The 27125-nt window shown below is 42.7% G+C and overlaps 1 protein-coding gene across 11 annotated transcripts in view; it reads right to left on the bottom strand.

Annotated features, from left to right (window-relative positions):
* Znf532 (zinc finger protein 532) overlaps window positions 1–27125 on the bottom strand; it is a 109509-nt gene that overhangs the window by 12202 nt on the left and 70182 nt on the right. For 10 of the 11 annotated variants that reach the window (XM_047525903.1, XM_047525904.1, XM_047525907.1 and 7 more), the window contains 2 exons: window positions 25080–25242; window positions 20659–20940 (listed from right to left, as the gene is read on the bottom strand). The exons of the other annotated variant lie outside the window; for it this stretch is intronic. In XM_047525903.1, the coding sequence (XP_047381859.1) occupies window positions 20659–20940; window positions 25080–25242 (445 nt within the window). The remainder of the gene's footprint in view (window positions 1–20658; window positions 20941–25079; window positions 25243–27125) is intronic. 11 annotated transcript variants of the gene reach the window in all.

Genomic DNA, 27125 nt, shown 5'->3' with positions numbered 1-27125 from the left:
TGAGGCTGGCTTTGAACTTGCAATCCTACCTCAGGCTTCCTGAGCTGCTGGGATTATAGGTGTATGCCACCACATCCAGTCTTTATAGATTTTTTTTAAACTATTTTTTTAGTTGTTGATGGACCTTTAATTAATTAATTAATTAATTTACATGTGGTGGCTGGGAACAAAACCCACTGCCCCCACACATGCAAGGCAAGTGTCCTGTCACTGAGCCACAACCCCAGCCCCCATTATAGATTTTTAATCTGATATTTTCACTGATAAAGTACCTACATCTACATGTATTTTAATATGTCTGCAATCTTCTGAATGAGTTCAGTGTATTACATTGTATAAATGGACCATAATTTATTTAACTAACATCTAATGATGATTTCGGTGATTTCAACTTCTTCATGAGAGGCTCTAGCCCCAGCTCCCTATTCTTCAACTCTGCTGAAGTGATCAGTAAAATATATTTCACTTTTTTCCCAAGCTAGTGATGTTGAACTCCATCATGTACTCTCTGGTCGCTATTTCTTTAGTGACCTACCCAGTCATGTCCTTTCTATGGAGTGAGGGCAGGGGAGAAGGTAGGTCAGAGAACACACTGGAAGATCCATGGTCTAAGGTGAGGGCTTAGACTGTCTGTGGTGACAAGACACTGGAGAGATCGAGTGGAGGAGTCATGTGAACACCATGTTGGGTGGGTCATTTCGGTTGCCAAGTGTGGAAGCTGGAAAACCAGTGAGGAGGCGGTCTTGTCACAATCCAGGGAGAAATTATGTGCCCTTAACTTGGAACATGGAGGCAGGGAAGCTCAATGGCTAGGAGGTAGAAAGGTGGTAGAATTTGTGGATAGGGGGGTGTGAGTGACAAAGGGGAGAGTAGAAAGGGCTAAGGAACATTCCAAGTTTTTTGACCTGGATTTCTGATAGAAGAATGTTGCCAGTTACTAAGTGGGAAAGAGTGGGAGAAGTAAGGTTAGGATAGAGAGGGATCAAGAATTCTATTTCAGATACACTAACTTTGAGAGGCCCACTGGAGATCTAAGCAGAAGCCCAAGAGGTGGTTAGATTCAAGTCTAGCTCTCAGGAGAGGCACTGAGCTCAGAGATACAAACCTGGGAGTCATGGAGGCATAAGCTAAGACCTTCTGAGAATAAATGGACACATTAACACTCCTAGCTGGAGGGATGGGAAGACTGAGCCAGAGTCATCAATGAGATCGGAAGAGAAAAGAGTACCCCAGAGGCCTGGCAGTAAGTATTTCAAGCAGGACCTCCCAGATAGCTGCTGCAGGTAGGGCAACGAGAAGACAACCAAGAAAGCCCAGACCCAGACATGGAAGTCACCAGACACCTCCTCAATGGGGAAGATCAGGGTCTAGCTGGGAGGACACCGGAGTGCAAGGACAGAAAACTGCTTCAGGGAGATGTGGTAGGGGAAGTGGAGGGGAAAAAAAATGGTAGCAGGGAAGTAGGGCTAGGATCTGTTTTGCGTTGTTCTGTTGTGATAAGATGGACCATGGCATGCTTTGAGAACTATGGAGAAACGCTGAAGATACCTCTGAGTGGTCAACAAAGAGGCTGAAGACGAGGGACACAGCGTCCCCAATGGAATGGAAGACTGCAGAGTATGTTAATTCAGATGCAAAAGGGCTTCACAGCCACCACGCCTTAAGTGTTTCGCAAAATCAACATTCCTGGCCTCTGCAACTGTCCACCATCTAAAGACGACACGGACATTCAAGACAGCCTTTTATTGCTAGCTACTCTTCTAACAATGGGTTAATATGAGAATATATAAAGAGCTTGAAAAGCTTAACACAAAAAAAAGCAAAAAATCAGATTAAGAAATGGGCGAATGAATTAAACAGGCACTTTTCAAAAGAAGAAATACAAATGGCCAACAAACATATGAAAAAATGTTCAACATCATTACATTTAGAGAAATGCAAATCAAAAATACACTGAGATTTCATCCCCCACCAGTCAGAAGGGCAGTCATCAAGAATACAAACATTAATAAATACTGGAGAGGACACAGAGAAAAGGGAATTTCTACACTGTTGGGGGAATTGTAAATCAGTACGACCACTATGGAAATCAGTATGGAGGTTCCTCAAAAGACTAGGCATGGAACCATCAGATGACTCGGCTATGCCACTCCTCAGTATTTATCCTAAAGAATTAAAGTCATCACACTACAGTGATACATGCATGCCCATGTTTACAGCAGCACAATTCTCAACAGTCAAGCTATAGAACTAGCCTAGGTGTTCATCAATGGATGAATGAATAAAGAAAATATGAGACACACACACACACACACACACAAAATGGAATTTTATTCAGTCATAAGAAAAATGAATATTATGTCATTTTGCAAAAAATCTGATAGAACTAGAGACCATTATTTTAAGTGAAATGTCAAACTCAGAAGGTCAAGGGTCATGTTTTCTCTCCTAAGTGGAAGTTAGAGAGGAAAAAGGAATTAAAAAGGTGGGGGCAAGGTAGGGACCTCAAGAAAATCAAGAGAGATCAGAAGAAGAAAGGAACAAGGGATTGAGAGGAGGAGCGGGGTGGGGGAAGTTCTGGTAAGTGATATTGGTCAAACTACATTGTTATATGGTGCACATGTACAAATACACAACAAACCCCCCTCATTATGTACAACTATAATGTACCAATACAAATATGTGGAAAGGTTGGGGGGAGACAGCCTCTGAGCTCCCCAAGACCCATTTAAACTCTTCCTGACCTCTCCAGCCACCCTTACCCTTCTCCTCTCATCCATATCCCATACACCTACCATAGCAAACCGGGATTGCACATTGGGAAGATCACTTCTCTAACACCCCTGTGGTGCTCCCTGTAATAGGAGTGAGGTGTGAGGCCTTGGACTTGACCACTCCCCAATCCCAACCTCCCTCCACATGCTTTATTTAGCTTAAGATGCTCAGAACTAGGTGTATTCAGCCACTGATCATGTAGCACGCTGTGTGTACCAACCACATCTATCCTCCTGACTGCTCAGCCCACGGGCAAACGCCTCCTGTGAGTTCTTGGAACACCATTCTGGGCAGTCTCTTCCGTGAAGCCTTCCCTACCTTCTCCCATCCCCTGCCAATCTCCCATGAAACAGTGGCCCTCAAATCTCTGCTTCTTTGGATCCCAGATATAACCTAATTCTTCTCTTCCACGCATCACACCGAGTTTTAATTTTTAATTCATTTCTATCCTCCAACCTTTTCAAATGCAGGACTGTATTTCATGGTTCCCTCTAGTCACTTGGCCTCAGGAAGCACCAAGCTGAAATCTGAATTCAAAGGTCTCATTTAGTAATTATATATCCCCTTGTAATTCCTCTTAGACACCCAACTCATTTTAGCTTGTTAAAAACATTTATCTTTTCTCTTTCTACTAAACTGAAAGCATCTGTAGGGATGACTTCATTTATATTGTTCATATCAAATGATATGCAATTTGGGAAATATTTCTTGAATTAAAGAGAGAGATATATACAGAAGAACAAACACATTTAAAAGTTAAACATTCCCAGGGTGTGGACGATGGTCTGATTTCAGTTTCAGAAGTGCATGTCATACCTGTAACATGCAAACGCCCAGAAGAAAGAAATAGAAGGAAAAAGGAAAAAGAAAAGGAACAGGCTGAGCATTCCTAATCCAAAAACCAATTAGTGAAGGTCCATGCAAATATTTCACAGTTCAAAAATATCCAAAATCTGAAACACTTCTGGTCCCAAACATTTTGGGTTAGGGATGCTCAACCTATAGAACAAACTGATAAATCTGAACAAGTTTTTCAAAATATCTACAATCTAATCTGTCTCCTATCAAATAAATAAGCTTTTCTACAAAATAGAAATATACTGATTATATGTTAGACTTTATTAATAAAGTTTTTTAATTCACTTAAAATGAAATATTAAAATACTTCTTAAGTAAATGAAAGTTCTAATTTTAATTCAGGTTTAAGCTTTTCATCAAGATAAACAAAAGCCAATACTTTGTAAGTATTAAAGTTTCTCATTTACACCTGTTAGATCAGGATATGGTCACTATGTAGCCACAAAGTGGAAAGTATCCACTCCTGTTATATAAATATTACCTCCAGTTATACCCCGTAAATTACAGGAAATAAACCTGCTTACCCAAGCCACTGAGCTCCCTTAGCAAATGGTCCTTAACACAGAGAAGAGGTAGCCTTCTCCTGAATTTTGAAATACTGTAGTCATAAATTCTAAAGTCCTTACTGAGAGAATTTAATGTCGAGGGCACTGGGGAAGTTTTTCAGTCCAATTTTACTACATCTAAGAATAGACAAAGAAAGGGGTATTTTGATGCACACATTACAGGAAACTTAAACTGCCTACATACAAAAAGCTTGGAGAAATATAATTTCTGAGTGCTGAAATTAACCATGCCATCCGGGTTGCTACAAATTAAGACTGAGTGGTTTGGGAATACACCTAGGCAGAGTACGAATTTAGAGCATGGATCAGCCAACTTTTTCTGTACAGGGACATAGAATAAACACAGTAGGCTTTGCAGGCCATAAAATTTCTGCTTCAGCTACTCAATTCTGCCCTTGTAGTTTGAAACCAGACACAGTCAATAGTACATGAATGGATGAGCATGGCTGTGGCTCAATAAATTATTTAGAAAAAAGGATGACAGGACCATGAAATGTAGTTTGCTGATCCCTGATTTAGCCCATTGTCTCACATTCAACAGAAAAGACAGACAAATCACAAAGATGCCAGGAGCTGTCTATTTAACATAGTGGATAATCAATCTATTAAGTAATGTGGATATTAGCCCAGGTAAACCAAGCAATAACTTTACAAAGCAAAAGGAGTACTTTGGTTTCATGCGACATGCTTTATACAAGTTCTGAGTACCAGCAATATCACTGTCATGTGCCTAGACTGTTGAGGTGACAACTTCAAAATGAACAGTGTTCATAAGCATGAGTAAGTGCGTGCTGCTCTGCTTAAATGAATAAAGCAAAAGCAAGTCTCCCAACATTCTAATTATAAGACTATCTGGTTTGCTCATGACATCATACAGTTTAAAAAGTAGTGACAGAGCAGTAATAAATGCACAATAATGCAAGACCAAATCCAGAGCAGACAAGAAATAGACATACTGCTCCACAGCATCCATGTTCGCAGCAAAGTCAAACACTCGGGAAACAGAAAGTGCCAGAGCAATAAAACTCAGCAATGCCTGCCAGGTTTGGTAGGGCTGCCAGGGACACTGCCTGCCTGGGATGCCCCACGGCAGCCCCCACTGAGCAGTGGCCCTCTGCAGTAGAGGTTTGGGGTTCCCACTACAGACCCTAAGCAGCCCACATCTGAGGCCTTCACACAAGATACTGACTAACCATTCCTCCTCCTCCCCTACAGTCAACATTCAAAGAAGAGAGCCTGGAACTAAGTGGTAGAGCATTTGCCCACTATGGGCAAGACCCTGAGTTCAAGCTCTAGGACAGAGAGGGGCGTGGGAAGAAGATAGAAGACAAAGAGGGCCTTTGGGGCTTATACTGTTTCCCTCCTGAGCTTTCGAGCATCTGCCAAGGACTGCATGATGTGAAGCTCACCCCAGCTGCCCAATCCTCTGCGTCTGGTCAGTTTCGTTCCCTCTTCTACTTAGAGGTACTGGTCCTATCTCCAAAATCTCCTTGCTGTCTAGAATGTTTGACGGAGTGTGACCTGGCATGGCCCATCCTCAGAGAATCCAGGCTTCAAGGAGGGACCACTGCAAAGTATACAAAAATGTTTGCCTTCCGATGTGACTTTTCATACAATCTTTTTGCCCTTTTTAATTTAAAAAGATGATCCAAATAGAAAAAGATCAAAGCTTTTTTTCCTATCATCACTAGTGTTTTATAAAAGGACTAATTCTGCTATAGACTTTTAAAATACTAATGAGTCAAGTAGAATCTTTCTAAATATTATTCATCTTCACAAATAAAAAACACAAAAGATGAATCATTTATCTTAAAGATAATCATTATTTTTTACCAAATGATCTGTAAGGAATCTGTTAATAACGTCAAAAAGTAAAAAAGCACAATTAAACTTTCCAAAAGTGAATATTAAAATTCACAGACAGGTTACTTGCTGTATGAGGTAGTCCTGGCCCTGCATCACACAGGATTTTTCCTTCTGTTCATTGAGTCACTTTAATGAAGTGCTGCTGATAGGTATAATCAACCAACAAATCTGAAGGGGTGAAGAAAAAAGGGCTGAAGCCCTGTTGGCTGGTTTGATTTTGTTCTGCAGTGCTATACACACTCCCGGGCACTTCTGGGGACTCGCTGAACTGATCGCTCTCAGTCTTCCTCCATGCCCACATCTGGCCATAGGGTCTGGCTCTTCTGTCAAACAACAAGAATTTATTCTCCCTCAAAACTTGGGGTGGCTACTATAAAACCATGCCCCTAGGCTTTGGCACAAGGGCTAAAATCTGAAAAAAGTCCTGCAGTCCTCCTGGGTCTGCAGTCAACTAAACAGAGGAGACATCCATGACCTCTATTGCCTCCAGTGCCCTGTTTTACAATTCCTTATTAAGTCAACTCGTCCCCAGAATGACCTTTTATTTCCTTTGACATCCCCACTGTGGCATGTTAATTTATTTTCTGGTTTTGGGGGGTTCTCAAGGTAATGTCAGTCTGAAAGCAGTCATGGGTTAAATTCTGAAAAGCTAAAAATCTAACTTGACAGCTGGGTTTAGGAACACACTTTCCTTAAGAAATGACAAAGGATGGTTGCATTCGTGTGCAAATCCATTAACAGCCTCGCCACATGTGCAGCAGAACCTCAATCCTAGAACAGCACCAAGGAGCCTGACCACTACTGTCAGCACTGTTCCCACCAGGAAATAGAATCCCAGGCCAAGCCTGGCTCCCCAAGGTATGAAGAAATGATTCTTCCCCACTCCCTGTTCGCACAAGGCCTGCAGCCACCCTCTATCTGCCAGGGATCCCAGGAAGGGAGGGAGCCTGAGGCTCAGGAAGGGACTCAGGGTTGGGGAGATGGATGACAAGAGAGGCATCAGTGTGGACTGGGGCAGGTAGCAGAGGGAGAAGCCAAGGCTTTGCTCTGTACTAAGCTCCCCTGAGGTAGTGAGCTGCACAGAGAAAACTCCAACCTCAAAAAGGAGGGAAAGAACCAAGAGCTAGACCGCACCCGCAGAGCAATGCTAGTCTGGGACAGTGTGAGAACTTGGCTCCTGGCTGTGGGTGGTATTCTTAATAAGAAATGTTCTAACCAGCAGGTCCTGGTACATTCACCCAAAGCAGACGGTGACAGGAACAAGGCTCATGTTCTTCCTGTCTCAGTAACAGCGCCAGCCCAGCGTCAAGGGGGCCTCCACCTTTCGGGCATCCTAGAAATAAACAGGAAAGGCTGGGGGCAGGAAGCATCTTCCTTGGTCTCCAAAATAACAGCAGCCCTGCAGGCAACGCACTACATGTGTCTGGGTGTCGGTAAACATCTTAGTCACTGTGTTTTTAAGCACCCACCCTGAACCAGCCACTGCCAGTGTGCCTGGGAACGGACTCTTCAGAGACATGCCACATGTGCTGTACTTTCTGCACAAAGCTCCAACCTGGTCTTCACAGCTCGAATGCTTTCAGCGACTGTTTCACCTCTGTTTAGTGACAGATCCTTGCCCTTTTGGTGGTAACTCTGGCCAAAGGCTTACATCTGCCAGGTGGCAAGGTAAAACCAAAGATGCAAATCTGTGGTCATGAAAAGAAGTGAGCACAAGGCCACAGTCAGTTCTCAGTCACCTGCAAGCCTGACACAGCCTCACTAGCTCAGCCCACCACGAGAGCAACCATGGTGAGCCCTGATTCCTTCCTTCCCATCAACTGGGCTCTAGCATTAATGTGCCAGGATCTTTCTGCCCTTGAGGACATTAGGATCTGTTGAAGAAGGAAGAAAAAACACAAAGAGGTCATCCCAGATGCATGAGGGCCACAGCAAGGGACAAGGAAGCTTGGTGCTGGCCATGAGCAGCTCACAGGTGCAATGAGGCAAGGAAGGAGATTTTTGGCAGAAGGGACTGAAGGAGCAAAGACAAGGAAGAATATGGCATGTATCAAACAGCTACGAACAGTTCTGTCACTGGAACAAGAATAGGCAATGGGGGACGTGAAAAAGGAAGGGTCAGCACACTCGGGGCTTCAATGCTCCATGTTACAACACGCACGGAGGGGCTCCTCAGTGCAGGCAGACCTATGCTTGCAAGAGACGACTCTGGCAGCCGGGAGGATCTCCCAGCGGCAGTACTGTGACCTGTGGGTGGGTCTAATCTAGTCAGCTCTGCACATCCACAGATTCAACCAATCATAGAGCGAAAATACTTGGAAAAAATGACATCTGTATGGAAGATGTATAGACTTCTAACAACAATTTGCATAGCATTTGCATTGTAACAGGTAATCCAGAGATGAACTAAAACACACAGAAGAACGTCAACTATACACACACTGCACCATTTTACATAAGGGATTGAGCATCCTGAAATTTTGGTATGGGGGGAGAAGAGCAGCAGTTCTGGAACCTATCCCTGCAGATACTGAGGGACAACTGTACAGGGTTCTAGTCACAGGGGTCTGGTTCTTTTGGGGACCCTCCTCTGGGCCTCCCAGCTACTCTAGCACTACAAAATAAACAAAGAGAAGTAAGTATATATGAGCTCCTGCAGTGAAGTCATTCTCCAGCCTATCTTCCTGCTTGGGCAGCTTTACAAGCTATCCGTGTGGAGAGCTAAGTACCCTAAATAGCTTCTCTCACTCAGTTGTCAACTGACTTAATTCCTTTACAGAAAAACTTCGCCAAGGGCAGGCATGTAGGAGGGAAGGCGTGAGTGTGAAGGAATCACAATTATCCCAGAGAATCTAAAAACAGACTAACTCCCACACAGGTCCCGCCCGCCTCCCTAGCCCCAACCCAGACAACAGAGCATCAGAAAAGGCAGCCCCCTGCCTCTGAGGGCGCGCAGAGGACCTCTGTGCTGGCCCCGCTGCCAGGCGGGCGCCTCTCCCATGCACCTCTCCATGTCCTGAAAATTGTCTGGGAGCCGCTCAAAACCTCTGCCAGGCCCAGGGTCTGGCTCTAATCCATGCAGAACCCGAATACCTTCCAGGTGATCACTGGAAATAAACACAGGCTACTCTAAATTATGCCTCGACTCTGCAGGAACACCTGCCCTACAAACTTATGACTCCACAGCGCTACTCGCTACAACTGTGGCGACTCCAGCGAAGTGCTGGGTCCCAGCCAGGACTCGGGCTTGTACACCCAAACCTGGTACCCACACTGCAACACACTCACGAGATGGGGAGCCAGGGTCCACCACCACCGGACACCTCCACTGAAACCACAGACACAGCAGAAGTAAGAACTGGATGGCAAGGTGTACCTATACTGCAAGATCAAATGGAATGAAAGTCAGGCAGTTTAGAGATGGCAGCTGCTGGGCCGTACGAACAGCACCACTGGGCACAGCACTGGGACCCGGGGCTGTCAGCCTGCACCTGTCTCTGCCAGGGCCAGGACCAGTCCTGGAGTGTCCCGAGCCATCCCTGAGCTCACTGCCCTGTCCAGTAATGGCATCTACCTCATGGGCCTGTTTCAAGGTCCAAAGGACATAACAGATAGTGCCACCCAGCAAAGTCCTTGATCGGCTAGCCCCTGTCATTGTCACCATCCTACCTTCAAATCTAGCCACAAGTTACCAAAATCATCAAGTTAGATCTATATTTCAATGGTCTCTGAACTAAAAATTTCCAACATCATTTTTACTAGTCATTTATGTCCTCAGATTAAGTGTTTCATTAAGTCACAAGATAGGACGTCTATAAAACTGAATAAACGATACCAATACAATATCCAATAAAATAAAAATAAACCTAGTAAATATAAATTACAATAAACTTTCATTACAAAAATGAAATTGTGAAATATATAAGAAATATGGTCTAAAAATATCTAAAATATTATACTAAAAATATTGATGAAATATCAATTTTGGTGGCCGAAATTAGTACATTCCATAAAAACAACAGTGCTGTACATTACTTGCACAAAGCATTAACAGATGAACTCTATTTTTTCTTAACCCCTGGTTCATATCTGATACAAAGGTAGCACCAAGTGAGAAGCCACACTTCTCTAACTGAACAGGGAACAAAACAGCGAAGTGCTTTTCCTTTTCTTTTTCTTTTTGCAGAGCTGGGGATGGCACGCAGGGTCTTGTGCATTTATGCACGCAAGGCAAGCCCTCTACAAGTGAGCTACGCTTTCAGCCTCAGAATATGCAACCGATTTAAATACATCTGTCCTAAAACCCTGAGTGATCACAAACAAGCTCTGCACTGAAAAAAGACAGGAAAAATCATTTTTCACCTCTTGTTACAGTAATATGATTTTGGCAGTAAGTAAGTATCTCCACAACTAGAAGATGGTCTGAGATGGATAAAAGTCTCCTATCTTTCCACATTTAGATTAAATAAAAGCTCTTTTAGTATTCTGGGTAACATACATCGCATGGCAACAGTATGAACTATAATGGTAAAAAAATGAAAATGAAACCATCCGGCCAAACTGTGCAAAGTAGACACTGTTTTCATATCCTTAATCGACAGTCATCACCAGGGTAAAGGAGGAGGATGGAAACAGAAGGGAGGGGTGACGCTTTCTGTTTCACAAATTTCACAAACATCCGGGGAGGAAATTAGGCCCACCAGGTATTTATAAACATGAATAGGATCCAGGTTGAGTAGGTGGGTACTTAAAAAAAAATTATGTGTAAAAAATACCACGCAAGTGCAAGGCTCTGCAAATCCCCACAGTCCACCTGACCCTGAGCGTGGCGGCCCCAGCTGGGGACAACCCTGGCCAGCACAGTGCATCAATGGCTCTGCTAAAGCTCCAGGGCTCCTGGTGCATCATTCTCCTTTTCTGTCACTGCCTTTTTCTTTTCCCTCCATCTCTGCATATGCTGAAAGCACACTTCAGAACAGAAAAGACTCAACAACAGCAAGCGTCCCAAGTCCCCTGCACCAGTATAGGAAAAGCAAAAGACAGGGTCTGTAGCCTAAGCTTGAAGGAGTTACGAACTCTTTAGGAACAAAGCATCAAGATATCCTAAGATAGAATCAGGCATTAAATCGTATCAAGCAGACATTGAGTTCAACTGCCCCTCTACTTAATAGCACTTGAAATTTCCTACTTCCACGGAGTTGTCCCCCAAATTCACCACCTGGAGAGAGCACTGGGTGGAGTCAGAACAAAAGCACTTGGGAATCAACCCTTCTCAAACACAAACCAGCAAATGTACGTAGCCAAAGTCACATGAGCAAGGGCCACAGCAACACGCAGACCCTGGTGACAAGTGTTTCCAGCCCTGGCCACACACTGGACTCAGTTTCACAAATGGCAGAGTGGGGCTCCAGCAAGGCCAACTAACTGGTGTGGCGAGCAGCTCCCCGGGGAGTCTAGGGTGTGGCCCTGTGTTAGACCCGATGCCACAGGCACAGCCCTACTACTGATACAGTGACTTCTTCCTAGAAGTTTCCATCTAGAAATTAGATCAACTGTAAAAAGAAGTGCTTTTTATCAGGCCTTGGTTAGTTCAAGGAATGACTCTGGGACCCTGACTGTTTAAAACAGCACCCTCAGAGTGGCCATGGCCCCACCCCACATGCCACTACACCATAGGCGCCCTACTTGATTTCTGTATCAGGGAATGGAAAGCCACTTCGGCCAGGGGTTCTTCCGATTTCATCCCTTTACAGATGGGTATTTGGCCACTGCCTGAATAATTCTGGTGACAGGATAGGACGTTTCACCCATCCATGGCTCCAGATGGCCTGTAATTACCCTGCACCAGATCTCCAGTGACATATTTCAAAACTCCCTTTGAACCCAACTTCTCCATTCCTCCGGGCACTGTCTCCAGTCTCTCACCAACCTGATCACCTCCTCTGAGTGCTAGCTTGTTGGCATGCGCCATCTCAGATCCAGTGTGGCAGCCTTGCTGGGGGAGGTATGTGCTGCTTGTCATTCCTTCTCCCTTGGGGTACATGGAAGAATACAATGCTCAGTCTCCTTCAGTTAGGCTCACGTGTGATCAGTTCTGGCCAATGACATGTATTGTGCATCACATCAAAGTATGAACAAGGGAGAATGAATGCCAGGTATGGTTCTCCAGTGCCCCCCGCCAACTGGGTACCTAGGTTGAGAGAGTAGGGTTCAAAGAAATAGCCCTGATCACCAAGTTTCTAGTGGAAGAGCTGGCTCCCCCAGAGAAAAGTTCAAACCCTTACCAACCCAGCACCCACAACAGATAAACCTTTACTATATAAATCAATGGGCTTTAGGGGATTATACTGCCAAGCGGTCTAAACCAGGGGTTCTCAAAGCGTTGTCCCAAGTGTGGCATCCCCCATCACCTGGGACTCACAAGAAGGCAAACGATTAGGTTCCAGCCCTGACCTGCTGAATCACCACTGGGGGTGGTGACAACGAGGAGTTTAACAAGCCCCAGGGGATCGTGAGCTACGCCCAAGTTCTTTCTGAGAAGCAATGACCAGAGGACAGTGCCAAAGCAGGAAAGGGTACTAGCTTCCTGGATATGACGCCCTCTGTGCAGCTGGAAAAAGGATGGGCAGTGTCGACAAGACACAAAGACAACAAACGTGCTTTCTCACATAACTTAGCTAAGTCACATCCTCCTCACATAATACCTGTGTGGTTGGTTTTTAAGTGAAAAGCTCTTCATTGAATCAACAATTACCTTACAAAATCCCTCCCAGCTCCATTCCCTACGATCAAGTCCCTCACAGCAAGGCTGGGTAGAATCTGATTCTAGGTGGAAGCTCTTTCCAGCACAGCTTCCACACGTCAGCTGTATGTTCCACGCTCCATTCGGGCCCTTTTGCACTGGAGAATACCCTAGGCAGAATAATATCCAGGGAGAGAGTCTGTTCAAAGTTTTGCTGACTCCAACTTTCTGGCTGCCGGGTTATTCTATCTACTACCCATACCTCTGAGAAGAAAAGAAAATAAGAAAATCTGAAATCACATGTTCTTAGTCTCAATCACGTTCATTTTCCCAGTGCTTAGCCAGGACCTGGGTCCTTAATAATTCCTCTGAAATGGTTGGGGTCCCTCCAGTCAGGCAGACTTGTCTTCTCGTGAATCCACTGGACTCCTCCTTTCAGAGTCGGCTACACCTCATGTTCCACAATACACACGTCTGCAAGCTCCTTTACCGCATGTGAAGATGGAGAAGTGGACATACTTACACTAGCTAGACCACCTGTCAAGGTCTTGGCTCTTTCTGGGCATCAGTTGCCCCTTAGAGACACTGATTCTATTTTCCTTGGAGAAGCAAGTGAAGTTGAGCAGTTTTTCTGTCTCTTTATCAATGAATGTTACGTCATTTCCCTCAACAGTCCGTGCCTGTCCTGTCCCTTCACAGTCCACAACACATGTCCATCAAATATTCCTTCCAATACCTGCATGTCTGCTATAAAATGAAGCTTATTCCAATTTTAACTGAAAGCATCTGACAAAAGCCCATGAAATGCCAGCGACATCATTGCCTCACACTACGTAACTGAGGAGTTGCTTTGAGGCTTGCTAGTTTTTCCACCCTCACTGTTTCCCCAGTTACTTTCTCAAGCTTGGCAGTGATCAAAGTACAAATCTAGTCTCTTAAAATTGTGTTTGCTACTGGGAATGGTGGTGCACACCTGTAATCCCAGTGACTTGGGAAGCTTAGGCAGGAGGATCATAAGTTCAAGCTCAGGGGCTGGGGTTGTGGCTCAGTGGCAGAGCACTTGCCTAGCATGTGTGAGGCCCTGGGTTCAATTCTCAGCGCCACATATAGATAAATGAATAAAATAAAGGTCCATCAACATCTAAAAAATATTTTAAAAAATACATAAATAAGTTCAAGGTCAGCCTGGGTAATTTAGTGAGACCTTGTCTCAAAATAAAAAAGGCTTGGGTCATAGCCCAGTAGTAGAGTGCCCCTGGGTTCCATCCCCAGTACTGCAAAAAAAAAAAAAGTGTTTACTATCATCCTCAATAGAAGGATCTCTGGGGTCCTAAAAGAATGGCTTGCTGCAGGGCTGGGGAAGGGAAAATAAAAGATGTCCCACACACTGTGACACCAGAGAGGAAGTCCTATAAAGGGGCTTGTCAAGAAGTAATGGGAGCTGCAGAAAGGAGCTCTCACTGGTCACTTCTGGGGCCGATTGAGCAAAAGCAAAGAATGAAAGCAATGGATTTTATGCCACTGAGGAAAATAATTATTTGTAAGTCCATACGGTTCTTAATAAAAACCAAGCTCATCCTTATAAGTTTCAATGAATAAACACAGAAGCAGCGATGGAAGCAAAAACGTGACCGCGGGACAAACGCCGCGGTGATCACTGTGGAAGGATGAATGTTCAAAGCAGTGAGTGAGAGAATGACCACACACTCTGCAGAGGCTCAAAGTGTCTCCCCACAGGGTAATTATCACAGCGATTTTCAGTCAAGAAACCTGTTAGAAACCACCATAACCAAGTGTTCCCAGTTGGCACCCCCAGGAGCTGAGTCATGCAGCCACCAGGCACCTGTAGTCAGAATGCACTGAGAAAGGCACAGCACCCTTTCTGTGACAGCCCTACCCAAACAGACAGCCAGAACCAGTCACGACAAACAGCAGCCAAATCCCAGGGCAGGCACATACCCAAAAACTATCACAGTCAAGCACCAGCCTCATGAGAGACAAAGAAAACTGTGAGACTCAGGAGACAGGCAGCTGAATGCAAAGCTGCATCCTAGACTGGAGCCCGGACCAGAAGAGGGACGACTGTCAAAGCACAGTAAGGTCTTACGGTTTGTTAGGAGCACCTACCATCTCAGTGTAGCTGTGCTGATGACACAGAGCATCAGCAGCGGGAAGGCTGGGGGACGGCTACGTGTACAGAAGCTCTTCACTATCTCTGCAACTTCTTCTCTCAGTCTAAAATCACTCCAAAATGAATAATTTAAAAATAAATTTACATGTTGTGAATTTAGAAAGTCTAAACCATTTATCTTAAAATTTTCATGGAAAATTTAATTTTTAAAAATCTAGTCTTTGGAGAGGAAATATAGAGAGAAAGTGGCTACTATGTACCTCATAAGACACTCAATCTCCCTGTGTAAATGACACTTCTTGGTGAGTATTGTTACTTCTACTGTAGTCCTATGTAAAATGAAGCTGGACAGTTACTTTCCTACAAAACCACTGCTGGCAGATCATGGAGCCAGAACTCAAACTCAAGTCTGTTGGACTCCAGAACCCCAGACTGCTCCCAAGTTACAGATGCAAAACTGAACCACAACCACACAAGCAAGACCCTCAAAAAGTTGTTAATATTCATCTGGATGGATCTGAGCTCCATGAGTCAGTACATGCCACTCTGCTTTAGAATCTTCTGCTGAACAAGTTTAAGAATGGTTCCTTCACGTGTAGGAAGGAGGTGACCAGATAGCAGATGAGAAAAAGACTACAATTATCAGAAATCACTAATACAGGTAATTTTTACTTTTTAATTTTACTACCAGCTCCAATAATTGCAGAAAGTTTGATCTATCTCTAAGAATGACTTCAGATATTATCTTTTCAAGGGGTTCTTAATTTGAGGTTCCTGGAAGAACCCTTTGATCAGCCAAAACAAAACATAACACACCTAAAATTGTATACAAACATATTTGAGAAAGGATTCATGGTTTGGTGAGTTCATCAGGTTAACAACACAGAACAGTGATTTCACAAAGGTGAAAAAAATTCTGTTGTTAGAAAACTGATCAGATGTCTGAAACTAGCCCTCTGCTTGTGAGGACTTGAGACTAAAACAGAGCCCCCTTCTAAGCATGACCATGACAATCCAAAGAAAACTGCTTCAACTAGTGACTCCAGGGGTTCTTTCCACAAGGCACAATGATATAAGCCAGAGAGGGCATCGTAATAAAACAGACTCAGAACCTGCCTCCGAGAGCTCATCACTGAAAAGAACACCTAGAACTGTCCACAACAGAAGGATAACACCAACTTCACAAAGTGATCCATTTTTTAAATGGTTTTCTAAATAAGAAATTTCTGTAACCACAACTATTTTAAATGCTCATGTTTTATATTTTTCTTTTTTAAATGGCTAAAAATAAAGTAATAATTCAGCAAGTTAGAGTTTTTAAATTACACCTTTAGTAAATATATCTGGCTTATCTGTCAAAAAATTTGTGTTTGACATGGTATCAGATGACAAAAAATTACTGAAAAAAAATCTTAAACTACTGAAAGTGATACTGGATTAGAATTTTTAAAATGCCTTAGAGCCAGGTGAGGTGGTACCTGCCTGTAATCCCAGGGGCTCAGGAGGCTGAGGCAGGAGGATCGAGAGTTCAAAGCCAGCCTCACCAACGGCCAGGCACTAAGCAACTCAATGAGACCCTGTCTCTAAATAAAATACAAAATAGGGTTGGGGGTGTGGCCTCAGTGGTTGAGTGCCAATGAGTTCAACCCCTGGTAACATTAAAAAAAAAAAAAAAAAGTCTTAGAGAAACAGAGAAGCTAGTAACTGAATAACTAGCAAGATAGAACTATTTTTAAAAATATTAAAGACAAAGTTACTGAATATCTTCATTTAATAAGTGGAGCTCTGTATAAAATATTCCTCTTAGTAAAGATTTCTTGGTTGGGAACTGAGAAGAGGAAGATGGTCAAAAGCAACCAATGAAACCTAAAAAGTCAATGAGGAGCAGTGAATTATCTCAAAATAAAATTTTAACTTATACCAGTTGGGCTTAACCTTAAATCTTTTCTCCAAGTCATGTCCAAATAATAATCATACTAAATAATAGCAATAACAATAAGGTAACATTGTTATTATGGTATAGAAGAAAATGTCTAGATTATTCCAAATTATTCTATACACATTTATTTTGAAGTCATAATTATGGTACTGAAATCAAGTACACCTTCACAGTTCACTGGTTCAAAACATTTACATACTTACCCTGATACATAGTGATAATTTATCAGTTAATCCAGTAAATATTATAAGCTCCTGAGACCTTCAGTCAAACAGTTTTCAATCTCCTACATGTGTATGGCACATTTCATATTTACATCTCACGGCAAAGGGCTGGGGGATGCTTACCACCTGATATATAGCTCTTTCCAGATCCCTACAACACTAGAAACCAGAGGGTCGGTGAAGCACACGGAACTGCCACTCTAAATAGCAATGTAAGCCTAAAATGGGTTAGATGTTTTCCAAAACAGAACTCAATCTAGACCCATTAATTCAAGAAATATTTTTTCAACTTACTACAAGGTAGGTATTGTATGGCAACTGAAAAAAGGAGGGAGACACAAAGTCTAATGGGAGAAAGAGATAAGGGAGAAGTTTTGCCCACTCTGTTCCCATAAGGGAAGTGCTGCCATGGAAACATTCAGGAATAAAACACCATTCAGCTTGGAGACCTCCAAGGAATTTCCAGCTAAGATGCTGTCCAGGCTGAGACCAAAAGGAATAAGAAGCCAGTCACCAGAGAGGTTTGGTCTTTCAAGCTAAAGGAACATCACCTGAGAAGCTCCAGAAGCCCATGAGCAAATGGCGCTGGAAACACTGAAGGTAGTCTGTCCAGGATGCACAATGAAGACAGGGCTAGAAGAAGGTGCAAAGATTAGACCCAACACACTGTCAGGAAGGATAGACTCTTCAGAGGGTGATGGGAACATAATGCTTTATGTAGCAAAGTGACACAATCAGATCTGTACCTCAGAAAACACTGCCTGCCAACAGTGAGAGTAATAATCCAGGCAAGAACTGATAAAAGAAGGTAGTGGCTATGGAAACAGATAAATGTCTAGAGAAAAGGGTACTTAAGGGATGGCTGGGGGCTGAGGAGAAAGGAAGAATCAATCACAAAGCCAACTGGATACCAGGGTTTTGGAAAAGCTGGGGTGGGTGGCCGAGCAGGTGAGTCCTCTGTTGGACAGGCTTCCAGGTAGCTTCTGTGAGTTACGCAGGGAATTAAAACACTTCCTAAGCTGTCAAATTCCAAAACTAGAATTCAAGCAAGAAACCATGGCTGGAGACACAGATTTGGATGATCAAGACAGAGATGATGTTGAATTTCCCAGAGGAAGTTAAAGAGTTCCTAGGACAGAAGTCTGGTGGGTGTGCCCGTAACTGTGAGAAAGCCCAGGACAGTGGAATTCAATAAGAGCAGAAAATGAGTTTTTGGAAGAGCTGCCCACCACGTGAAACACCAGTGTGGTCAACAGAAGTAAGGGCCGGAACGCGCCCAGTGGAATCAACGGGGAGATCTGGGTGAGCTGCGCTGGGTGATACGGTGGTGTTGACAGCCACAGGTGCCACGGCACAGTCCGCAGAAGGGGAAGGCACGGGGAGTCCAAGACAGGACAGAAAAGTCAGTGCAGGTAACTGGACGCCTGGGTTTTAAAGGGAAGAGAGGCGTATCCCGTCAGAAAGGAGAAGAGTGGGAGTTGATATGGGTGTGCTTGCAGGTAGAAGCTGGGATTCCAGTTGGACATGGGGAGGCAGAACGTGAGCCCTGGGTGACACATGACATTCTGCAGAACACAGCCCTGGGGTGACACACCACACGCTGCATTTACTCCCTTACAGAGACAGGTCCCTCCTTCCCCCTCCACATCCCTTAGTCCTAACGTGATGGTCCTCATTCTAAAGCCAGACTCTCAGCCCTGGGCAGATCAACCCACCCACTCCCCTCTGCGGACCCCCTCGCGGAGCCCCAGTGCTTCCCGGACACACAAACGCACGCACTCCCAGCAGGGCGGCTCCCAGCGGTGGGTCAGGGAGTACCAGCTTTCACCTCGACTCTTCTTCAGAGTCAGCTGCTCACATTATTTTCTAGATCTGGCAACTATGGGATGTGTAAGAGAAGGGGTTTTTTTTTTTTTGGTTTTGTTCTTGTTTCTGTTTTTAACAAAAAGGAAGAATTCCGAAATGTTACACACTTAACAGAACATGTATAAGCAGTGGAACTACTGAACTACTAGGTAAGAATTCAGTTGGCTTCCCGTTTTAACACTGATGAAATCACACTTGGGTGCCAAGCGAAGAGGATCTGCTCGCACCACTGCAGGCTCTAGAGAGTCATAGTGGTGCATTTACAGAGGGTGGACAGGAATGGCTCCACCCAGCATTTATAATGAGTGTGTCAGATCCTACTAGGGAAGCCAAAATCAAGACAGTTAATAAGTGATGTGCCACTAAAGTCAAATATATGCTACAAGTAAAACTTTAAATATGAAAAGCTACTGTAGTTAGACCACAAACAAAAACACTTCTTTGCGATTTTCGATCACTGTGATTGATGTTCAATGGCATATTTATCCCACTTGAATGGTTAACAGGGTAACATGTTAGTTAACTTCCTGAGCAACTCAAATAAATATAAATAAATAGATTAATAAATGTAATTAACACATAATACAACAAACTTTAAGGAACTATTACAAATCAACTCCCATGTACTCTTGACATAGTTGTTCTGTTCTACTGGCTTACATTAAAGAAACTTTCTTTAAAAATATTATGTATCTGAATCCACTAGCCAATTTTAGTGTCACTAAAGATGGGGTAGGATGGTATTATTTTCCTCTTGACATGATACAGAAAGAATACAGTACCTATAACATATTCTTACCTAAATACTTCAACCTGGATGTAATCAAAATTCTCAGAATTATGGGATAAAGCAGAAGAAGTTAACCAGTGTAAAAAAGCAGTTACCCAAATCCAGTAATGTGAGGGATAATCTAAGGAACAAATAATCCGATTTTCCCAACAAGTCAATGCACATTAAAAATAAAAATAAAGCAGAAGAAAGACTGCTTATAAAGAGATTTAAATTATACAACAGCCAAATGCAATATGCAGACTTTCTGGATCCTGACCAGACAATCAGAAAATGTGAGCACGGTCTAATATTGTATTTAAGTACAGTATTAGATGACACTGAAGATAACTCTGCTGATTTTCATTAAGTCTAATAAGGGGTGTTTTAAAAATTCCTTATCAGTTGGTGATATATACTTATTTTAAAAAGAGAAAGAATGTGAGTATTGCGACTCCGATTTCTCAGGATTGTGAGTTGCAGAACTTCTCCTAGAAGTTAGGGATGAGGGTTTCTCTTCCCACTACAAAGGAAGAACCAGGTCAAGTCACACGCATGCCACCAGCCGATCTCAGCATGTCCACTGCCTGCCTTCCTCCTCTCCCTGGTCGGTCACAGAGCTGAGAGGTAATCCAGATGCCTGTGACTCTGGTTTACCTGGTTCAGCTTCCTCAGCTGTAAACACGACGTGGTGGACAACTTACTCCTCGTCTTGGGGTGTAAGTGAAGGCAGTTAGCAAAATCACAGAACGAGCCTGGGAGGATTTGAAAATGTCCATTTTACAGAAAAAAGAACCGAGGCACAGAGACATGGAGTGATTTTCAAGGTCACGCTACGAATTACTGACAGAGCCAAGCCAAGAACCGAGTCTTGGAAGGTCACCAGCTCATGCTCCTCCTTGCGCTCTTCCCTCTCACTGACCTTCCCGTGTTCCTTCCTCACGTGGGAGATGTATACATCCCTCTGCGTGAACAGGCGGTCACACTCCCAGCACGTCCACCCAGGACTGGCCACTTTCTTGCTTTCCATTGACTTTTTCACAGGAGATGGAGATTTCTTTTCCGATTTCTCTTTCCCATTCATGGACTTGGTGTCCTCTTTGTTCTGGTTTGTTGAATTTTGAGTTGCAGGCTTAATGCTCAAAGGCAAGTTTATGCCCAAGTTTGGAGGCCCTTCAATACTTTTCAATGTTCCATGCATAGACTGCATTATAAAAAGAAAAGAAATACCATCACAAATCATGCTACTGGACGAAAACGTGTAGACTGTTGCCAATGCTTTACAGACACTTCAGTGGGATTTTATATTCACTCAGAAATACTTCCTAATATATAAAGAAGCAAACCTAAGCTAAAAAGACACATTTTTAAAGTGTTTATAAAGGAGCTTTACCTTTTATGATTGCTGTAAGTTATGCATTTCTACTTTCAAGTAATTTTTAAAAGTTTATGTATCTGTGCCATTTTAAAACTCTTTAAAGACAGACCTCTGAACTGAATCAAATTAATCCTGGTACTCTGTCCTCCCTCATGTTCCAGAGTGAGTCCTCCTTACCACAGACAATTTCTAGAGAGCATTTTACTTCCCTTTCTGCAGAAATATTCAAACAGGCTAACACACCAATACGTATCCAAGAGCCTCAGCTCAGTCTGAACCTACACCTGAGACCCAAAGTTAATAAGAAACTTTCTCCTCTTTCCCACTTTTCACATTCTTGGGATACTTGTATCCAGCTGGGTTTTCTGGGTAATTTTCACCTCCCTACCCCGATCTCGACATTTCCAAACCCTCCCAGGCTTGTTCTGTGATTTTGCTAACTGCCTTCACTTACCCCCAAGATCGATACTAATAGCATTCAGATCTGCAAACTGCACACAGCTGTACTCAAAAAGCCTTTTGAAATCATGCAGCTGTTTATTAACGAAATAGTCAAAACAGCCACCTTAAACTCATAGAATTTCAAATGTGGGTTAGGTAAAATTAGTGCAACTGGATCTAAAGACCAGCTCACTTCAGTTTTCATGTCTGTGATCTTAAGTCAAGGAGTCCAGAGAGAAAAGGCAGCAAATCTCTCCAGGAGGGCCTCCAGTAGGCACCTCCCCACTCCTGAACCTACCGGAACACACCAAGGTCTCCTGATCACAGAGACTGGCAGCATGGAGGTGCTCCACGCTCCCCAGTGAGTGCACATGGAAGATGCCATTCCTCTGCCTGCTCCAGATGACTCTCAGGGGAAGGTCTTCTCTACACAGCACCAAGGAGCTTCCCTTCTTTAGCACCGTCCTTTCCCATGAGGAAAAGGGGTTCTACCATTTCCTCATCAGCAGAGGTTATAAGGTTTACTCCCCAACCACTGAAATGGCCTAAGGGCAGAGGGGAAGGTCTGTCTCCTCTGGCAGACAAGGTTTCCAGACAGCCACAAACTACACCCCTGCTGCTTCCCACCACTGGAGCAGAAGGTTACTGTGTCTCAATGGCTGTTTTCAAAACAGATGCTAAATTTTTACCTTTCTTAAGCATTTTAAACCCAAAAAAACAAAACCCAAAACCTTCTTTAAAAAAAAAAAAACCTTATCATGAGTGCCTAGGCAAATACATTTTTACTAACTGAAAAGCTGAAAAGAGGGTGAAGTATTAAAATAAGATCAGAATGAAAATGTCCCTCTTTTTTTGTTTTTGTTTGACAATCCTCGAGTTTGAACCCAAGAGCGCTCTGCCACTGAACTACACCCCAGACCTTTTTGAGACAGTCTCACTAAGTTGCTGAAGCTGGCCTTCAATTTGCACTCTTCTTGCCTCAGCCTGCCTAGTAACTGGGATTACAGAAACGCACCACCACACCCAGTCCAAAGGTCTTTTTTTTTTTTTAATAAAAGAAATTCACCTCCAGAGGAAAATGGGGTGGGAGGGGTGGGGGAAGAAAAGATAGTAGCCTGAGACAGTATTACCCCGTGTTTATGTATGATTACAAGAATGGTGTGAATCTACATTGTGTACAATCATAGAAATGAAAAGCTGTACCCCATTTGTGTACAATGAATCAAAATGCAATCTATAAAAATAAAAATTAAAAAAAATAAAATTTAATTTAAAAAAGGAAATTCCCCTTGGGTTGGGGGTATTGTTCAGTGGTAGAGCATTTGCCCAGCAATTGGAAGGTCCTGGGTTTGCTCCCCAGGAACAAAAAAAAAAAAAAAAAAAAAAGAAATAAAAATACAACTTAATTCCTTTAGAATTGATATTTTCTTTGCCATTATAACAACAACAACCAAAAAAAACTAGAATGACTGCTAACTTACAGGCTTACTTCGAATGTGAATATAAACATTAAGTACAAGAACACGAAGTACAGGGGACCCCAGTCTGTATTTGCTTTAACAAAGAAATGATATGCTGAGCACAGTGGTACACGTCTGTAGTCCCAGCTACTTGGGACGCTAAGGTAGGAGGATGACAAGTTCGAGGCCAGCCTGGGCAAATTATCAAGACCCTGTTTCAAAATAAAAAATAAAAGGGGTTGGGGATGATGTAGCTCTGTGGCAGTGTTTCTGGATTCAATCAAAGTAGGAAAAGAGGAAGGCAGGAATGAAGGGAGGGAGGAAGGAAGGGAGGGAGGGGGAGAGGAAATGAACTGGGCTAAGTTGGGCAAATAAAGGGCCACCTATAAATGAGTGTGTGTGGAACATTCCAGCCACGTCTTCATTCCTTCCTCACAGGCACCAGGCACGGTGATGACACAGCAAAACCTAGATACATCATCTTCAAAATAAAGAGCAGGGCACCCCTACAACTTTGTCTTTACTACCCCAAACATGTATGCAGAACATTTTAAGAAGCACAGAATATACTTGAGAACATCAGCGAACATCCCCACTGGTTTTGTATCATGCAGGCTTGTGAAGGTTTAGATTTTAAAAAATAAAATAAAATAAATCCTGTCCTTGTGGCCACCCACTCAGCCTCTACTCCCTGGAACCTCATTCGCCTCTAAACCTACTAATGATACAAGGGAGACCCTAACCACTGAAGACCACAGCCCCACCTGTAGATACAAAGATGAGTTCCAGAAAGCTGATCTCTTGGAAGTCCCCTGGGAGGCAACTTCTCTTTCTTTCTTTCTCTTTCTTTGATTGGTCCCATACATGGTTTGTTATAATATTTTGGTCTAATTCCAATGACCCCATGTTTTTATTAGCAGTTTTTATTTTCCTGTCTTTGTTAGTATTAACTATCAAAACATTTTTTTTTTTAATTTTAGCTAAAAATGTGTAAAATACCTTAAGAGGATTTTATTGTATTCCCACATACCTCTCAGGGATTTTACTCACACCAGTAAAATGCACCACAACTACCTTCACTTGCCTGCAAGAGCAGAATCTCCAAGACAGTAAGTGGATTTTTGGTAGGAATTTACTCTGTATTAACTCAAGCACATTCAAGACAGGGATCTTCAAGGATTGGCAGTCCATTCACTGAACTGATACAAGATTAGAATAAAGACTTTATTTACTCTCTAACTGACCTTTTGTTTTTGGTATTTAGTTATTTAGAAAACAACTAAAAGAAAAGATATTGAGCTTATAATAGCTTTGGATAGCGCCACTGGGAAGCACCTCCTACATGCACAGGAGTGAAGTGCCATCCGCCACAGAGGTGGCCGAGCAGCTAGGAAGAAGCACAGCCTCAGCAACTTAGAAGGCCAAAAACAGATCTTGGTGTCCTTTTGGGGATCAAAGAGCAGATAATCCAACAGGATATTTATTTACTTCATTAGCTGAACACCTACTAGGCGCCAGGTACCTGTTCTATCCTGAACATTTAAGTCAATTCACAAGCAATTTTTATTGGTAGGGAACAAAAAGAATCAAGAACGTCAAATAGGAATCAAACTTCTTAAATGCTTAGACTTAAGTGCTTAAATAATTTCAAGGGGAAAACGTTCATTTATCTAAATACACCAATATTTGAAGGAATTAACATAATTCATCAGAGCCCCTATTTCTAAGTGTCATACAACACAGAGTTCTCAAAACAGTAAACTTCACAGTCATCATTTTAGAGATACAAAGAGGGAACCTAATACTTTATTATTCTTTTTAAAACAGGGCACATTTGCTCCTTCCCATTAATCTTTATGGCAGGCAGATCAGAACTCCTGAATAGCATCCCCCAGTGAAGAGGACACACGGTGACGGCATGGAGGTTTCTCATGATAATGACCAGCATCCATCCCTTCCCTGGACAGCGAGGCATGCTTTACAGCAATCTGCAGCTCAGCTGGGGCTGATGACCAAAGCACATATCTGCAATTCACTTAGAGGAGAGGAGAGATGCTCACACACCTTGATATGATCCATCATAAGTTGCTTCTGTGCATATAAAAGAGAACAGTCTGGACACTTGAAAACAGACACCTTCTGGTTTTCAATGTGCTGGTCAAAGTGGCGGTACAGCAAGGTTTGCAGGGTGAACACAGTGTCGCACATGGAACACTTATAGATTATTCTAAAATAGAAGAAGCGCAGCGAAATAACGTCAGTCAACCTCATCGCTCAAGTCAAAGGAGCTGCTACGTGACATCTGAAGAACTCAAGAGGCAGAAGCACACACACAAACACAATTAAAAGAACATTTTAGCTTTGAAACAAACTTTTCAAGACAACTGGCATCACTCAATCACAGATCTTAACATTTTGAGTAAAGATGTATATAGCTACATTTCTAAGTCTAAATTAGTGGTTATTTTACTACTCACAAATTTACAGCTGACATGCAAAAAAAAAAAGCATTCTTTTTCTATCCTTTTTTCCCTCCCATTTTTCTTTTTATGTACTTTTTAGGATCAGACAAAGCAATACAGCTCAAAGGTGGTACCCTGTCTTGGAAAAGTTTGATTAATAGTTAAGCAGCCCACTCAACTCTAATGCAAGAACCAGTTATTACGTGTTACAAGTTTTTAAGTCAGCAGTAATTTTACACTTAAATGTCAACATTTCTATACCAGTTCTTGATACAGGAAGCCCTATGCCACTAAACAACTATATACTAAGACAAAAAGGCAAAAAAGAAAACCCAGGGCTGGGAATGTAGCTCTGCGGTAGAGCACTTGTCTAGCATGTTTGAGGACCTGGCTTCTTCAAATAAAGAAAGAGAAAATTTTTAAAAAGAAAACCCATACCATAAGAAGGTTCAGTGTTTCTTGTGCTTTAAATGGCGTTAGGTACTCCCTTGGCCACTACAAACTATTTCCTCTATCACATTATACTGAGCAACTTCCTTAAGTCAATTCAGCAGGCCTGAATCTTCTGAACAGAATCCTTTCTACCTGTCCACATCCTCCATTCAAGCTTGGACAAGAGAGACCATACCATCCTCTGCCTCAACTGACTGATAACTTGTGAAAAACTCAGACCAAAGTAGATCATCCCTTCTCAGTGACTGCTGTGGGTCTCCCTGGCTCTCAGGGTAGGCCCTATGGAATCTACTTGTCCTTTAATGAATGTGAGAAGAGGTACAAAAAAATCTAGGAAGCAGCTTAGGAAAATGTCAGGAAAACCTGCTGAACGTGAAGGCCAGTGGGGATAAGGCCAAGTCTGCTGCAAAGCTAGAGGAAGGAATCCCTTTGAGGTCACTCATCTTTCCTCTCAGAGTCTTTCTTAACATGGTGCTTCTCAGGTAGCTTCAAACTTCACTGTGCAGTGTCCTACCAAGAAAATCACAGATTCAACTTTTTTTTTCTTTTGTCCACACAAGATTTAGAAATTTAATTGGAGTGGCATATGTTTTCCAAGGTCTTGATGTGTTCCTTTCCACCTCTGACTGGGGGTGGGGAAGAAGACCAGAAGAAACCAGAGGATTTGCAAGACCTTACAGCACAGCCCAATGCTGGTCCCTATGATGTGACTGTCACAGGTGTGACAAGAATTATCTCTTTACTGATAGAATCACTTGGGGTTGTGACAGTCCCAATGTTCAATCAGATAAATGCTTAAATACATGGAGATCTTTTTAAAAAGATGTTACAATATGTCAAAATACATACTACTGTCATGTATAACTAAAAAGAATAAAAAATAAAATTTTTTTAAAAAGATGTCATAAACATATACCAATGAAATGAAAATTTTCACAAAAAGTGAAAAAAAACACTAGATAACAAGACAGTATTATATGATCGCATTTTTTAAAGGTGTAGAAAATAGAAGGCATATAATTGTTGTCATCTCTGTTGGGTGATAGCATATGCATTCTTTTTACTATTCTGCTTTGCTTGTCCATATTTCCTTTTTCCCCCTGTAATTAGGATATAACCATTAAAAGAAGAACAGCTTCGAGAAAAGAACTAAGATTTACCAGCTGGACTGAGAATTTTCTGAGGATTCTATTCT

Source organism: Sciurus carolinensis, chromosome 15 (assembly GCF_902686445.1).
Source record: "Sciurus carolinensis chromosome 15, mSciCar1.2, whole genome shotgun sequence".
In the NCBI taxonomy this organism is placed as follows: Eukaryota; Metazoa; Chordata; class Mammalia; order Rodentia; family Sciuridae; genus Sciurus; species Sciurus carolinensis.
Note: the sequence above shows the minus strand (reverse complement) of the source record. Positions and strands in the feature narration are given on the sequence as shown.